The sequence below is a fragment of the Leuciscus leuciscus genome, assembly GCF_965113295.1.
Source record: "Leuciscus leuciscus genome assembly, contig: HAP1_SCAFFOLD_488, whole genome shotgun sequence".
NCBI lineage: Eukaryota > Metazoa > Chordata > Actinopteri > Cypriniformes > Leuciscidae > Leuciscus > Leuciscus leuciscus.
Genome location: NW_028118251.1, coordinates 13519 through 31013, shown reverse-complemented (window position 1 = coordinate 31013; position 17495 = coordinate 13519). Strand labels below are relative to the sequence as shown.

The following is a 17495-nucleotide window of genomic DNA, read 5'->3' as shown; positions in this document are numbered from 1 at the left end:
TGGTCGACTTCCTGGTGTGACTGAGGCATAAGATATCTCAAGCCCCTTGTCTGCAGGAGGGCACAAGCACACTGGCAGCAAAGGTCACAGCACACCGCTTATCTCAATCACTTAGCGACACACGTCAAGTCTTGTGAACATGTCTCACCACATCCAGAGCTTATGTACCTGCATTAAGACAAAGTAGCATGAATATATGAATATGCATTGCCTGCAGTTTATATTAAGGACTGGATCTGGACTAGTGCAAAGCCCGACATCCTTCTTATAATATTTAGAAACAACAGTGAGTATCTGACTTACTAACTGCTCACTATCCATCTTCATCAGGCAGTCTCTCAAGTAAACATTGCTTCCTCATACGTGGAGCCAGAGAATAAAAGTATTTGCCATGTAACTAAAGAAGATACATAAAAAAATGTGTTGGTTAAACTTAAAGTACGTGTTCATGCTGCATTCTAAGTTTAGTCAACCTGAAATGTGAAGTTGGCTTAACTGACAGCTTTCTTCTCTATTGTTATGATATTTCATTAAAACTATGTGCTACACTCTAAAAACTGCTGGGTTGTGTTAACCCAATTTTGGGTCAAATATGGTCTCACCCAACGTTGGGTTAAAAATTTAATTAAAAAATGGACAAACCCAGCCGTTGGTTTACATTTTTAATGTAACCAATGCAATTTGTCCATTTTTAAATTGCATTTTTGTCCATTTTTGATTTTGTCCAAAATGCAATTTGTCCATTTTTAAATTGCATTTTTTAACCCAACGTTGGGTGAGACCATATTTGACCCAAAAATGGGTTAACACAACCCAGCAGTTTTTAGAGTGTAGTTATCTCTAGTTACCATGATGACCCTAATGAACCACAGTATTCCACATAATGCAAAAGCATTATTAACACGCTGTGGCAAGTATGCGGGGCCAAGAGCTGTGGAAACTGAGCGAGGTCGGTGACACAATTGTTACAGTTTTTTTCGATTGCTAAACGACAGTGGGCACAACTGGAGTCACATGTGCAAAACTCTAACTACAGTCTGCACAGCAGCAGTTCATGTGGACCAAACTCTAGTTCGTTTTTCATTGCTTGAACACAGTTTTCCAAACTCTACACACTTATCCCATGACTTTAACCACAACCTGCACAACACTGTGGATTTACAGCACTTTGTTCAAATGCTAACACACTGCTGTCAAAACTGTGAACCACACATTCAAAACAGAATAGATTTCAGCCTTGTGCCTTTCAAACACTGCTGAGTGCAAAAAAGTCTTATTTTAGACTTGTTAGTGAACACACACACACACACACACACACACACACACACACACACACACACACACACACACACACTTATATATAGATAGATAGATGATAGATAGATAGATAGATAGATAGATAGATAGATAGATAGATAGATAGATAGATAGATAGATAGATAGATAGATAGATTTTATCCATTTAGTGAAACTCAGCCATCTATGACATGCAATCTATGACAATCTTTGAAACCAAACTATAACGAGTGTTCCCAAATTTGACAGAAGCAGTTAAAATTATATTTGGGAGGGGACTAAATATGCTAAGCTAAATCTGTATCCACTGAATCACCTGTTCGACTACTAATAAGACTGCTACTCTCTCTCTCTCTCTCTCTGTGTGTGTGTGTGTGTGTGTGTGTGTGTGTGTGTGTGTGTGTGTTTTATAGCCACTCACAAACTCTCACTGAGGTGGTCTCTACAGCTTCTGTAACATGATCCTTTCAACAGAAAATGCACAGGACGAGAGGGGGAGAGAGAGGCTGGACAAAAGCTCCTAACAGCAGTGCTGTCCAGTAGGTAAAAGTGGAGTTATCCCGAATGGCTGTGTTCGATTGGTGTGTAATGCATTCTGAGGGCTGGTGGTGGGAGCAGGACGGATGGCGCCACGCTGCTGCCCCACTGATACACTACACCAGCAAACACAGCCCAAGGGAAGCAAGCGCGTCAATACACACACACACACACACACACACACACACACACACACACACACACACACACACACACACACACACACACACACACACACACACACACACACACACACACACACACACACACACACACACACACACACACACACACACACACACACACACACACAAACATATAGAGCACCTGCAGGCCAGCTGGAAACCCAAAAGCATCTGAGAAGGTGTTGATGTTAATCATTGCAAGAAAATGTGTATGATTGTGACAGGATAGGGAACAATATGGGTGTGTGTTTGCTGCTATCTGTGTGTGTTCTAGTGTTTTGCGGTAGCAGTTCATTCATCTCAGGGCTGGCACCAAACCTGTATGTATTTGTGAACCCCTCCTACTGTGAAGGTCATCCCTGATGTCTTGAAAGAGAGGAAATCCAGATCGATTATGATAAAAATACACCTGCGAAGGACACAGACACACCCAGGGATACTACTATTTCATTGAAACACTTTATCATCTGCAAGGACACTTTACTATCTAGGAATAAAGCCTCAAATAACATATTGTGTAAATGATGCGTAGACATATAGCAATGGTGAGGTTTATGAATTCCTATTTTTGGAAATGTTAATATCAAGCTCCTGTTAAAGTGTAGGAAGTGTACTCATTATATCTTTACAATGACCAATACTGGAAAAATGTGTATTGCTACCCCTAAAGACAATTGTAACCAGTTACTAGTGCTCTGGCTGAAATATATTTTAATATTTTAATATTAACAACATTTATATACTCATTATATTTGAGTATTTTATAATAAATTATTTATATATTTTACATACATTTCTGTAATCAAATTATTTTGTTTTGATTTGTATTGTGCACTCTGTAAAAAAGAATCGAACATGTTCTTACGGCAAATACATGTGAAACCAGACACAAAAAATGGAACCAAAAATGACATTCAACACACACACACACACACACACACACACACACACACTACGTCAGTCTGTCTGCAGCCTAACCACAATCCTCCTGCCTGCTGTGGTGACCGCAAGCAGTCAACAATGCCACAATCAGCATCATACTGCATAACAGAACAATCAATACACGCACACACACAAACCACCACCACACTGTTCATCACATCAATCGATAATTTTGTACACCACCACATAGCTCAACAGCAGTTATGCATACTTCTTAAACGTCTATAAATACATAAATACATAACTATATAAATATTCACAAGTGCAAGCTGCCTGTACTCACAATCTCCTCCACACACAAGGACAAACAGAAAGGATATTGCCAAGCGCATACCCATTTCAAGCTACCAATGAGTTGTAGGTAGCTTGGTAAAATTATATTTTACCTGATCTAACAATGCTCTTTAAAAATGCTCTTTTCGGTGTAATGAAGAAAGGTTGTTATATTATATCATATTTAGATGTTGCCACATTAATCAATTTTATTTTGGTTACCAGACAAATTATTTATTTATTTTTACAGTGGTAGGCCTATTAATGATAACTGAGAAATGTTGAACTGGTTGCATTGACTGTGTAGTTAAATAATGTGTGATTATTACACAGTAACATTAGGAAGGTTCTCTTTCCTTCTACCCTCCATCTAAAAATCTACACTCCCCCTCCTTTCCTAAATCTGAAATTGTCCAGCTGGTTTAACTTATTATAAGTGCTGAAGAAAATAAAACTACAAATCTGTCAACCAGTGAGCAGGTTGCATATGACTGATTATTTTTATTTTTTTTACAATCGCTGGGACACATTTCTCAATACTTGGGTCACTTTTTCAAAACAATTCACACAGTGTGCAGACTGTGCACAACAGCAGTCTATATGGACCAAACTGTGGATCATTTGGCCTTGTCACAAAATGCATTCAATGCACTTACCAAATTTCATAAATGATTTTCTCACTCTGACACAACCACCACCAAAACTCTTTAGCTAAATTTGCATGTTAATTTACTCAAAACTGTTCAACATAAATCCTTTTGGCACTCAAGCGGTTAAAAACAAAACTGCATGCATTTAGTGGAAGGACATTGTTTTGGTTGTGAGCTCAAGAGGTGCTGCAGAGTCAAATGACGTTCAGCTCCACCTCTCTGGACGTCTAATGGGGATAGGGTTAGGGCAGGGTTTCTCAAACTCGGTCCTGGAGGGCCACTGTCCTGCACAGTTTAGACGTAAGCTCCACCCATTTTCTCTGCAGTTGAGATGAAAAGTGCATTCGACATCGGCTGCGGCTGGATGTAACCGATCAGTGAGAGTTGCTGCTTGCAGTAGGGGAGGAGCTGAAAACAAAGATGTGAATTCTGACACTTTCTGCTTCCCGTAGTGCTCACGTGTTGTTTGCATACTTTAAATGCAATATTTGTCAAATACACTGATGTGTCAGAGATGTTTTCATTTAATACTTTATGTAGGCCTACTGCATAAACATGACACAATATAATATTGCGACTACATGAATAGAGCACTTACTGTTATAAAACAAATTCCTTAGTTCTCATCATCTCCGAAAAGCCAAGCCAGTGTTGATTCTCGTTTTATTATGATCTCTGTCGCGTTCTCTGCAACGCTAAATCTGTTTAATTTTTATGAGTGAACAAAGTATTTGTTGGATGACAACCTTTGCTATTGTTTGGAACGAGATACAATTGAGACATATTAAATGTTTTGGTAGTTTTCGTGCATTTTGAATGTGAAAAGCTGAAAGTTGGTAAGGAGAACTAGGTGAAGAGTTTTAAAAAAGTGACCCAAGTATTGAGAAATGTGTCCTAGCAATTGGAAAACAACGTTTCGGTTACTAACATAACCTTGGTTCCCCAAGATAATGGGACCGAGCATTGTGTCAGTAACTGATGCGTATGGGGAAAACTCAGTTTTTCTCCGAATACTGAAGCTTGATTTATGTGCACCTGAATAGACAAATGGCTTTTTTAGCCCGCCAAGTCATTTTCATCAGAATTTTTCCGCTGTGCCAGCAGCGTCGACTTGTGTGCAGGCGCAGTAGCATGGCAAGTTATGCAATGTTCGTTCCCGTTATCTCAGAGAACCAAGGTTACGTTAGTAACCGAAATGTTCCCTTTCAATACAGTTCACTCACATTACGTCAGCACCTGACACATATGGGGAACGCAATTCAAAGGGCCATGCTACTAGCGCAGAACGGAAGGCTGTCATGTGAGCCCGTAGCCTGGGGGCGCTTGGTGACAAGGGCCCCATAGCAGGCTACAAGAGAGATAGGGACATAAAAGGTTTGTCCAGCAAAGCAGGCTAGGGTCAGGAGCGGATAATATCTGTGCCTGAAGAGCAGGGACGTAAAAATAGTAAAACCTGGCAAAGGTGGACGGCGAGGACCAGCCGGCAATGGACACTCCGCTAGACCAAGCGTAAGAGGAGGCCATTCCCCCGGTGGAGTGGGCCCTCTCCTCTTTAAGGCACTGCAAGCCCAGGGACTTATAACCCAGCACTTTCGTGTCCACTATCCAATGAGATGGTCTGCTTCGTAACTGGCAGCCCCTTTGAGCAGTTTCCAAAGCACACAAATAGTTGCACTGACTGCTGGAACTGGCTAGGGCTGTATGTATACCCTATAGTGCCCAGACCGGGCAGAGTGGGTGTGGCACCTGCTCATCGTCAGTGGAAGGAAGAGCAGAGAGCATTATGACCTGTGCTCTAAAGGGCGTGGAAAGCACCTTATGCACATAGCCTCTTCTTGGTCAAAGGACAAATTTACTGTCATTAGGCTTGAACTCGAGGAGCTTCAGCGAGAGAGGACGAAGGTCAGCCGATGCGAATGGCTCAAACGGAGGGCCTCAGAGTGCCCTCAGGACTGTGGACAGGTCCCAAGATGGAACCGTGTGGGGGTGACTGAAGGAGACTTAAATAGGCAGTCGGCCCCACCCGTTTTGGCTGGCTAAAGAGCCATTGCCATTTGTCTGTGCAGGTGATCTGTTTTTCCCCATGCGCATCAGCCACTGATGCAATGCGAATCCGGGTGCACACTGTGCAGTTTATCATAGTCCTTCACCATTGTTGCTTGTCAGACTGTACGAACATGATCACTGATGTAATCCATGTCACACTGCAAGATCTGAGTTGTCATAAATGTCAGACTGTTCGACAGTCAAGATGTGTTAAAAACGGACGCACGCAAGAAAACTTGTCCGGAGTTTCACATCATCAATCAATGACGCGTTCGGTGACAGTGAGCTGCATTACACACGGGACTGAAATGGTGGCTACAGAGAAATCTCTAACGTTAATTTTGGTCATGGCTTGTCTTGAAAAACAAAGACAATTTGACGGTCGTCGTAGGAAAAGTCACGTTGCAGGACTGTGAGTCAAATCTTCTGACACTGCCATGCAGAATTTCGTCAGAGGTCAAATTTTATCGCAGCGGTCATTAATCGGCTGTCGGTGAACATGTCAAACAGAGGAATCTTTTAGGATTTGCAAAATTTGTCTCAGAGTCAGATGGTCAAATCGTGGCCAAATTCAGTGTGAACCCGTATCGAAAGGGAACTAAATGCATCTACCGCAAACTGTTCTACACTCATACAAAGCGTTGACTTCTTTTGTTTTATAGTGAGATAATATTTTCTATCCCTTAAACCTGACTGTCACAAACATTGTAAACATTTTAGCTTTTTTTTTTAGCATTGTAAACATTTTGTAAACATTGAAATTTGTTTAATACAGTGGGGAGAACAAGTATTTGATACACTGCCGATTTTGCAGGTTTTCCCACTAACAAAGTATGTAGAAGTCTGTAATTTTTATCATAGGTACTCTTCAACTGTGAGTGACGGAATCTAAAACAAAAATCCAGAAAATCACATTGTATGATTTTTAAGTAATTCATTTGCATTTTATTGTATGACATAAGTATTTGATACATCAGAAAAGCAGAAATAAACCTAAAATTCTCGGGACAGCAGCATGTGTCCAAATTTTAATCTTAACCGTTCTATTTCATCAGATACGATCTGTAAACAGGGCTTTAAGTGTAAAATACCGAACTTGTCCTTTAATATCTGGTATAGTAACCTTTGTTTGCAATTACAGAGATCATATGTTTCCTGTAGTTCTTGACCAGGTTTGCACACACTGCAGCAGGGATTTTGGCCCACTCCTCCATACAGACCTTCTCCAGATCCTACAGGTTTCAGGGCTGTCGCTGGGCAATACGGACTTTCAGCTCCCTCCAAAGATTTTCTATTGGGTTCAGGTCTGGAGACTGGCTAGGCCACCACTCCAGGACCTTGAGATGCTTCTTACGGAGTCACTCCTTAGTTGCCCTGGCTGTGTGTTTTGGGTCGTTGTCATGCTGGAAGACCCAGCCACGACCCATCTTCAATGCTCTTACTGAGGGAAGGAGGTTGTTGGCCAAGATACATGGCCCCATCCATCCTCCCCTCAGTGCGGTGCAGTCGTCCTGTCCCCTTTGCAGAAAAGCATCCCCAAAGAATGATGTTTCCACCTCCATGCTTCATGGTTGGGATGGTGTTCTTGGGGTTGTACTCATCCTTCTTCTTCCTCCAAACACGGCGAGTGGAGTTTAGACCAAAAAGCTCTATTTTTGTCTCATCAGACCACATGACCTTCTCCCATTCCTCCTCTGGATCATCCAGATGGTCATTGGCAAACTTCAGACGGGCCTGGACATGCGCTGGCTTGAGCAGGGGGACCTTGCGTGCGCTGCAGGATTTTAATCCATGACGGCGTAGTGTGTTACTAATGGTTTTCTTTGAGACTGTGGTCCCAGCTCTCTTCAGGTCATTGACCAGGTCCTGCCGTGTATTTCTGGGCTGATCCCTCACCTTCCTCATGATCATTAATGCCCCGCGAGGTGAGATCTTGCATGGTGCCCCAGACCGATGGAGATTGACCTACATCTTGAACTTCTTCCATTTTCTAATAATTGCGCCAACAGTTGTTGCCTTCTCACCAAGCTGCTTGCCTATTGTCCTGTAGCCCATCCCAGCCTTGTGCAGGTCTACAATTTTATCCCTGATGTCCTTACACAGCTCTCTGGTCTTGGCCATTGTGGAGAGGTTGGAGTCTGTTTGATTGAGTGTGTGGACAGGTGTCTTTTATACAGGTAACGAGTTCAAACCAGTGCAGTTAATACAGGTAATGAGTGGAGAACAGGAGGGCTTCTTAAAGAAAAACTAACAGGTCTGTGAGAGCCGGAATTCGTACTGGTTGGTAGGTGATCAAATACTTATGTCATGCAATAAAATGCAAATTAATTATTTAAAAATCATACAATGTGATTTTCTGGATTTTCTGTCTCTCACAGTTGAAGTGTAGGCCTACCTATGATAAAAATTATAGACCTCTACATGCTTTGTAAGTAGGAAAACCTGCAAAATCGGCAGTGTATCAAATACTTGTTCTCCCCACTGCATATTAGTATATTTCATTTGTTAATTATATATATATATATATATATAGTTGATTTATTCACAGATTAAAACCTGATCAAACCTGTAAGTGTTACTTGCATTATCATCATCAACAACAACACACGTACATCTTGTTGCACGTGCGCACAGACAAGGCAAGCTTTTAGGACCTCCTCTTTGCAAAGAGGCTGTTTAGATTTTCACACTGGCCTACTGATCCCAAAGTGTGATGCTTGCTCACCCAGACACTTGATCGGTTTCTCATTGTTGAGCCAGGTGAAGTCTGATCTGAAGTACCCCACACTAGCCTACACTCTTTCAGATTTGGAGGGTTGTGTCTCCCTCTTTTGGCTTAAGTGTGTTATAGCAATCTTCGCCCAGAAAAAGGAGAGCCAGCCAGCCAGCCAGCCAGGACAGTGATAATGGAAAAGAGACGAGAGGACAGATTTTTGTTTACAATGTCATACAACGGCGATTTATTTATTTTTTTACTGCTGCTTTATACCGATTTAAGCTTGTTTTGCTTTGTTCCTTATCCTAACTATATATGAAAAATATCTACCTAAATCCCTTAACAAATGTGCACTGTTGACATAAAATCGTAAACATAGACTGTTTGAACTAACTGTATGCCTATCTTATCAGTTCGTTTGATCGTTACGCCAATTTCATTGTCATCTCAGTAGAAATTGCCTGCTGAACCGTTTAAAACAGTGACATCAACATTATTCTTCCTCTTTCAGAGAGCATAGACGTCAAGAGATCAAAGTTGACCAGCTGAAACCGCCACGCAGTTTCTTCCTCGTTTCAAACTTTTCATTTGACTGTTGCCTCTGTAGCGTGTGTTTCTTCCACTTTTACAGCAACTTTAATGTAATCTGTCTCAGCGGGGTTTTGTCGGTGGGTGTTCAGGAGACACTTCTGAGGACTAAACATTCAAGATGGCTTTACTGTTCTGCGATGCCTTTTGGGTAAGTTATTGTTTATAGTAAGCCTCTCAAACTTAAGTAAAAATTCTCACTACGGGAAATACAACTTATATTTCTATTTCAAGAATAATGGATTTTTTGTGTTTTCTGAATTGAACTAGTAAAAATTCTCACTCTGATAAAACTTGCACTTGTTTTATAGGGTGTAGGCCTATTTCCTTTTATTAACGTCAAGTTTTAAGAGCAGTTACATTTAAAACTATAATCTTGCAAAGTCCTATTCAAGAACATTTTCATATTTAATTGTTTACTTGTTTTTAACAGTTCCCCACTGCATAGTGTCATTAGGTTGCATGTTTGGTGTCTTTTTAGGGTACAGACTTTATGGATCAGTCGGGTTATGATGCCATATTGCAGAGGTTACATGATGGCAGGCATATGTGCAAAGACGTAGAAGACCTGTTGAAAATGAGGTATGAAAAATGAGGTATTAAGTCTGTGTGTCTCTATAAATGTCTGTGTGTGACTACTGCTCTCCTTCACAGAGCGCTGGCGGAGGAGAAGTATGGACGAGATCTGGTGGCGATTGCTCGGAAGGCAGAAGGTCAATCCGAGATTGGGTCAGTTGGTCTGTGAATATCATGCAAACTTATTCAAATTCAAACACTCTGAATTCAAATGACGTGTTGATTCAGTGAATGCCACTTCTGAATAACTTAACTATTCCTACCTTATACCTACCTTATTTCCGAACTTTTTATATGTATTCAAAGGTAGGCCAAATGTGTGTATTATGTACTCATTTCACTATCTGTTTTTTATACTCAGAACATTAAAGGCATCGTTTGACACGTTAAAAGCAGGTATGTGATGTGATGCAATTGCTTTTTGCCTCGCACCTAGAAAAATACTTGAATGCTAGAGTCCTCAACTTGAGTTGCATTGTTTTCTAGAGATTGAAAAGGCAGGAAACTTGCACATCCAACTATCTGAAAGGATAAAGGAGGAAGTTCTCAAAATAGAGGTGTTTCGAGAACACCAGAGGGAACAGAGAAAAAAGGTAAAACTAAATAAATCAAATGGTCAAGACAAATTATGCACACAGCCCAGCACTTTAGATATGTTTCCATGGTTGTTGCTGTGGTTATTCAGTATAGAGGAAGGAAGCTGGCACTTTCCTTTGAGCACATAAACACTGTAAATTATCACTTAAATAAACTTAGACACCATTTGTTGTATTTTGTAAGGAGTGAACACCAATTAATTAATGAATAATGCAACTGATAAAAGATAGAATCTTGTATCTATTTTCTGTCCTAATTAGCTTGAAGAGATTATTGAAAAACTTCAGAAGCCTAAAATGGTGTTGCACAAGAAGACCATGGAGGTAAGTACTGTAAATGAGATTAAAACAAGTATCTATTTTCCAACCCTAGGTCCTCTTGTTTCCCATTTTAGAAATGACTGTCATTAGTAGTTCAGGGCATAAATGAAACATCATTCTCAGGGTCCACCCAAAATTCAGTATCAGCCAAAAGAGGAAGAGAGTTAGAAACTGAAAGAAGAAACATGAATGCAGTGACTACATTTTCAGAATGTATTTGGACATGATAAGACAGCACACATTAGATAAATGCAGGGTTTGTTCGTTGGCTTAGGTTTTGAAGACTAACTCAAACATTTATTTTGACCACCAAGAAATGTGTAGAGAGAGAGATAGGAAAGTAAAAGAGAATAGAAACAGACGATGACAGAGGAATAAGAGAAAATAAAAGAATAGGTTGTTTGGTTTGTAGGTAAGGTATGCATGCTGTCTCTGGATATAATAAGACTTGAACTTCCTGTGCTGTACAACCACAGAAACACCACAGATAGTGAGATACGTTTTAGACACACATAAAGAGCTCCATACCCCCCCTCCCTGTTCTCGATTATCTTGCACTTTTACTCACTTTGAATCTGTTCTCTTTACTGAATGTCCTATACAGTCAAAAAGATTATATGAGCTGAGGTTTAAGGAGGCTGATGAAGCTGAGCAAGCAGTGGGGAAGAAGACAAACGTGAACACCTCCACCCACCGGCAATCAGAAAAGGTGTGAGGGCGTAAACATTTAACACATACTATAACTTTTTATACACTAAAATTACACTAAGTTAAAAACCCTGTGTGGTGAAATCAAGTTTTTAATGTTGTTTATATGTCTATGTGGTGTTTTTAATATGCTTTAAGACAAACCTTTAAAACTGCAGTGAACCAAAGTCAGTTTAAAAAACGCAGTTGGAAATCGCCGGTGTTTCTTGCCTCACAAACTACATTGCAACCAATCACGTCAACGTGCCGGCGGGCTTTAGCATATCATTAACTATTCTCTGAAGCAGGAGAGTCTCAAGAGAAGCCAGGTCCTGCCCTGGTATATTTTTCAGTTGATATGAAAAATCATGTACATTTAGCAATATAGCTAAATTATTTAAATGATGTATATTACAATGTTATGATGTTATATGCCTTTCTCCACCAACATTCTGAGTTCTTCAAAGCGTTTCTAATGATTGTAAGAAGGCAGACTGAGATGGCGAATGTGAACATGGTTTGTGTAACATTAGCAACCCATTTATAGCTGTTTGATCATGTAGTCAACCAAAAAGCGAATCATATTAATTACTGTCATGTATCCGACGTTGTAAAGAGCGATACCATTGTGCAGCGTTAACCTCAGCCTGTGCATCTCCGAGCTGGTGCGATTGAGTGGAGGCTGGGCTCATTTGCATATTCATGGGGCCTCGTATACTAAGTGAAGCAAGGTTGTAGAGTTACATTCAAGCTATTTTAAGGCATGACACATTTTTTTTCTCAAGAAAAAAACTTTTAAATATGTAATTTTGGTGGTCAAAGATGCGTTTTAAGGGATACAATTATTGACTACAGGGGAACTGGTCATTTTAATTCTGGAATTTTGGGCAGTTGTGAAAAATTACCTATGGCAGGTTTGTGGTCACAGTAAGGCCAAAATGAGGATTAAAGCAACGCAAACTTGTTTCAGTCTGACTGGGCATCATTCGACCTCAGTGTTTAAAGAAACTCTAATACCATCAGACAGTGCAACACTTTCATTTCTTTAGAATAGAGTCTTTGAGTGAACAGTTTTGATATGTTACAGATACTGCTAATGTGTAAACTTACACTTCAGGTCAGGTCCAAATACTGAATATGGCTATTTATCAATCTATGTTGTACTATGTTGTAGGTGATGAACAGGGCCAGATTATGCAGGCAAGCAGCCAACCTGGCAGGTTCGTGCTAACAAACTTCTCTGTTGTAATAATCCTGCTGGCAGAAGGAATATAAATGCAATGTAATGTCTGTGTATGTTTGTTAACATGAACATTAATATGTTTGAAAGCTTAAGTGTTGATGAAAGTGCATGATCCTTAAAAAATCATTCTAATATGTTGATTTGGTGTTCAAGATCCATTTCTTATTATTTAAAAAATGCTTAATATTTTTGTGGAAACCATGACACATTTTTTGGGATTCTTAGAAAGTATAAAAATTAAAAAAATTAAAATTAAATAAAAGTATTCATTTCTTATTTAAAAAAAATCTTTCTGAGCCCAAACTTTTGAACAGTGATGTAGATATGAGAGCTTGAAATATATCTGGAAATATCCAAACTTTGTAAGTGAAGCAGTAGCTATTTGTGACATGTTAATGATAATGAAGAGCTGACTTCATTTTATTTCCTTTGCTGGTTCAGAAAAGCAATACAGATGGAATGTTGATCAACTAGAGAAAACTTCCCAGGACTGGGAGAGCACATACAGGAGTGCATGTGAGGTAAAGAACGTGTATACAGAAACATGTAAGCAGAAGGAGTGTATACAGAAATAAGCAAAACTAACTGACTAAGTAAGATATAACACAATCTCATAGGCATGTGATAAGCAGTCATAGCTCTCCGTCGTTGAAGTTTACTGATGTAGAACAAAGCTTGAAATGAGTCAAGAAAATGTCATTGCCAAAAATAGTTGTACAAAATCTTCTGGGTGTGATTTAAAAGGAAGTTACATCCAACATTTTACAAAAGGAACAATATGTTTTGTAATTTTTGTGTCGCCTTCTAGGTGTTTCAGCAGCAGGAGTCTGAGCGCATTAATATCTTGCGCTGTGTGTTATGGGATCATTGCAATCTGCTTTCGATTCAGTGCGTCCGGGATGATGATGTAAATGTCCTCCTTCGTCTATCTTTATAATTAAAAGCCTAGCTAAATGCTGTTTACATTTACAATTTGAACTCTTTTCTTTTGTAGTGCTATGAGGAAGTAAGGAAGATTCTTGAGCAGTGCGACATCATCACTGACAACAACTGTTTCATTAAGATGAAAAAGACTGGCTGTCGCCCCCCAGGTAAATTCCTCACATTTATCATGATTTTCTTCAGAAATGTATCAGCTTTCTTTTTGAAGAGTTGACATAGGATGATGTGATGCTTTTAAGAAATGCTACATAAATTGACAGTCACTTCTCCATCTCTCTTCAGCTCCCATTGAGTTTCAGTGTTACTCTGACGTGGACACCAATGGAGGAGTGGGGAGGGTTGAAACGAACAGGTGAATGTCTGAATAATTAAGAATGAGTTAAAGTCCCCCTGTAATCAATCATTTTATCCCCCTTAAAAACTCATCTTTGATCACTAAAATTACATTTAAATGTTTTTTTCCTGTGGAAAAAAGTAGCTTGAATGTAACTCGACACCCTTGCTTCATTTAGTTTATGTGGCTCCATGAATATGCTAATTAGCCCCACCTCCTCTCACTCGCACCCGCTCACAGATTTACTCGGCCAACTTACTGAGGTAAACGCTGCACAATGGTATCACTCTTTACAATGTTGGACACATGATGGTAATTAATATGATTAGCCTGCCTTCTAACAATTATCAGAAAAGCTTTGAAGAACTCAGAATGTCAGTGGAGAAGGGCATATAGTTCATAAATCAACCCAATTTTTCATATCAACAAAAAAATATTGAGATAATATTGGCATCCCTCGAGACTCCCCTACTGGTTCGCTGTTAATGATATGCTAAAGCCCGCCGGCACGTTGACGTGATTGGTTACAAGGTCGTTTTTGACGTCGGGAAAAACTATCGATTTCAAACCGTGTTTTTAAGACTGTCTTTGGTTCACTGCAGTTTTAAGGAGAAAATACTCAGCAATGGTGTTGATTTATGAATTTGCACATGGTTTAAGCACATTAAAAACACCACATAGACATAAACAACATTAAAAACTTGATTTTCACCACAGGGGGACTTTAAGCCATTTTTGTTCTTTGAAACTTGATTGTGAAACTCTTTTATATATGAACTCTCTACAGATTATCTGTCCTGCGTCCAAGGATACCTTCTAGTGGTCAGTATTCCTTCTCTGAAGTCTTAAACTTATAGTTTATGCTTTAAGATATGACAATATGCGAAGAGCATTAAACTAAATTCACAATGAATTTTAGCGAAGTCAAGTAGTTGAATGTGGAGCATTGAGCGTCGCTGTCCTTACATCACAGGCTGCCCTGAAGCTGGCAGTAATTTGGGTGGAACATATACACCGGCTCAACAAAGGGGAGGAGGAACTGAGGAAAAGTACATGGTGTTATATGATTTTAAAGCTCAGGTAAATAAATACAGTATCAATGTATTTATTTATAGTTAGTTGTTATCCCAGAGATACAAACTTGTCCAAGTATTTGTTGTTACTAGTAATACTTAGTGTTTGATTTAGAGAAATTTGATTTAGAGGACGTAAATAAAATGTGTAAAGTGTAAAAAAAAAACCTGATAAGTGTAATTTTAACCAACACAGTTTGCCTGACGTCCTTGTTGAAAAGTTTAAAAAGTAAAAAGCTTTATAAGTTTATAAACAAAGTTTATAGGCCTTACAGACTGTTAAACAGAGTTGTGTACTCCATTCCCTGCCCTTTCTAGGAAGATGACGAGCTGTCTGTCAGTAAAGGACAAGTTGTCACAATAACTGAGCAAGGCGAGGATGGGTGGTGGAGAGCGTGGAGGGATGGAATATCTGGGCTGGTCCCTGGAACGTACTTGACCAAAATCTCACCGCACAGTACACATCTTGCTGCCACTCTGCCTGAATGTAATCCTATCAAATAGAATTTAGCAAGTTTTACTAAGATTCTCTGCAAATTATTTCAGCCTACAAGTTGATGTAGAATTAATACATTTACGTGTACTAGAAATATGAAAGATATTAGCTTTCTTCACAGGGATCTTTAGGATTTTTTTTTAAGATACAGTACTGTGCAAAAGTCTTAGGCCGGGTTCACACCGGACGCCGAAGCGGCGCGGAACGGAGGCCGCTTCCTTTCAGCGCCCATGTCAACCTATGGTGTCGTTCACACCAGACGCGGAGCGCCGCGGCATGCCGCGGCCGGCCCGCGCCGTGAAGCGCCAGTTTCGGCGTCTGGTCTATTTTTTGCGCGACCGCGAGTGATCCGCGTCCATTCCGGCAGGAAGTCAAAAAAAAGTCAAAAAATAATAAAAAATAAATAAAATAAAAGTCACACCAATAAACACGAGACATCCGGTCAATTGTCAAAATAAAAGCAATTTTCAAATTAAAATACCGCGAGTGACAAATGCGATCATATTTGTGTATCTAAACAGACTAGAAAGATGAAAACAAACAAAGAAAAAAACTGTCTACCATATTCTCTCTCTGGCTGCGTGTGTGTCTCGACAACGGATTAATAAAATAAGTGTACAAACTTCTTGGTTACAAACAAGCATGGTGTATTCATTTTATGAGGTTATTTACTTACCCATGATGTAAAAAATAGCTCTGAATAAACAACAACTGAGCAGAAGCGCTTGTCGACAGCCGCGGAGAATACGCGTCTGGTGTGAACAGGCAGGCGCCGGACCGCGCGTGATTTTCCGTTCCGCGCCGCTTCGGCGTCCGGTGTGAACCAGGCGTTAGGCATGTTAATATCTTTTTATATATACATGTATACTGTAATATATGTATAAAATTTGTATTAACAGTTTTGTTACGTAATTACTATAGTTTATCATGGCCTATTTGTCTGGTATACAGCATAGTAATCCATTCAAAATAAACATGTGCCCTAATTTGCATTCAAGTCCTCTCAAAACATGCAAAACCCATATGCTTTAGCAAAGCATAAAGACATTCAACTGAAGACATCCCTGTAATATAATCAGAAGTATTGTGAGATGAGAGATGTGCAAACATAGGTTTGAGCCTATTGGGTCACTTTGTTGGTAGTTTTCTGTGTTACCCAACTGCTAATATGGAATAAAATTACCCAAAATATAAACAGCAGCACATTTAATATATATAAGAGACCAAAATTACATAAGACTAGAAAAATGTGAGTTGGCGACCACTAGTGGAGAAAGTCCCAAAATATTTGGTACATATAACCAAAATGTATTTTCATTTAGGTCAAAGTGTCTGAATCATTTTTGGTAGTCCACTGTATGAATAATTTTTGGGTAAATATGTCACAGTTTACTTTCTTTTGCTACCCTCACTTAATTAACTAAATTAACTATAGTGTACTGCACCCACTCGTTAAAAAATATAAAAAATGATATCTGGTGTCTGAATAATTTTTGGTTTGACAGTATAAATACTTATTAATGCAATAACTGCCCAAACCCACCATATCAACAAATAATCAAGTTTTCTTTCTTTCTTCAGAGTAGTTTGGAGAATGGATTGATGTTAGGACTAAATTGTGTAAATATAAATTAAAACACCCCATTGAATCATGTATTTATTTTAGGTTTGGTTCTCCAAACTGAGCAGACAGATTCATGCAAACATTTCACACAAGATGAAAAATTACTCGAGATCTTGAGAGTGCAATAGACATGCAAAACATGGATACATTATTACATTTGACAGTAAAATGTCTGACCTCATTATCACAAATGCTTAACCTCTCAGTTTCTATATGTCAAAGCTGACATAAGTTTTGCATGTGGCAGTGTGTGAATACCACTCTTAATACTAAATGCCTTAACACAAGACATACAGTACATTGTTACTGAAACATTGCATACATATCAAAATACTGGGCATGCAAATCCTTTTTGTTTCATTGCATATTT

The 17495-nt window shown here is 39.3% G+C and overlaps 1 protein-coding gene across 1 annotated transcript; it reads left to right on the top strand.

Annotated features, from left to right (window-relative positions):
• The first annotated feature begins 9153 nt into the window (after positions 1 to 9153).
• LOC309491729 (proline-serine-threonine phosphatase-interacting protein 1-like) lies at positions 9154 to 17142 on the top strand. Its single transcript, XM_082190762.1, has 16 exons — positions 9154 to 9384; positions 9715 to 9815; positions 9888 to 9962; positions 10171 to 10205; positions 10296 to 10402; positions 10667 to 10729; positions 11331 to 11435; positions 12588 to 12633; positions 13098 to 13177; positions 13465 to 13563; positions 13651 to 13747; positions 13881 to 13950; positions 14720 to 14754; positions 14906 to 15012; positions 15324 to 15664; positions 16329 to 17142. Exons 1-15 carry the CDS (start codon positions 9355 to 9357, stop codon positions 15507 to 15509), a joined length of 1236 nt encoding a protein of 411 aa, XP_082046888.1. The 5' UTR covers positions 9154 to 9354; the 3' UTR covers positions 15510 to 15664; positions 16329 to 17142.
• The last annotated feature ends 353 nt before the right edge of the window (positions 17143 to 17495 follow it).

Excerpts from the sequence above, each read along its gene's own strand:
- LOC309491729 (XM_082190762.1), top strand. The coding sequence starts at position 9,355 with ATGGCTTTACTGTTCTGCGATGCCTTTTGG. Across the intron at positions 10,403-10,666 it reads AGAGGGAACAGAGAAAAAAG|CTTGAAGAGATTATTGAAAA; the intron begins GTAAAACTAAAT and ends TGTCCTAATTAG. Across the intron at positions 13,564-13,650 it reads AGTGCGTCCGGGATGATGAT|TGCTATGAGGAAGTAAGGAA; the intron begins GTAAATGTCCTC and ends TTTCTTTTGTAG.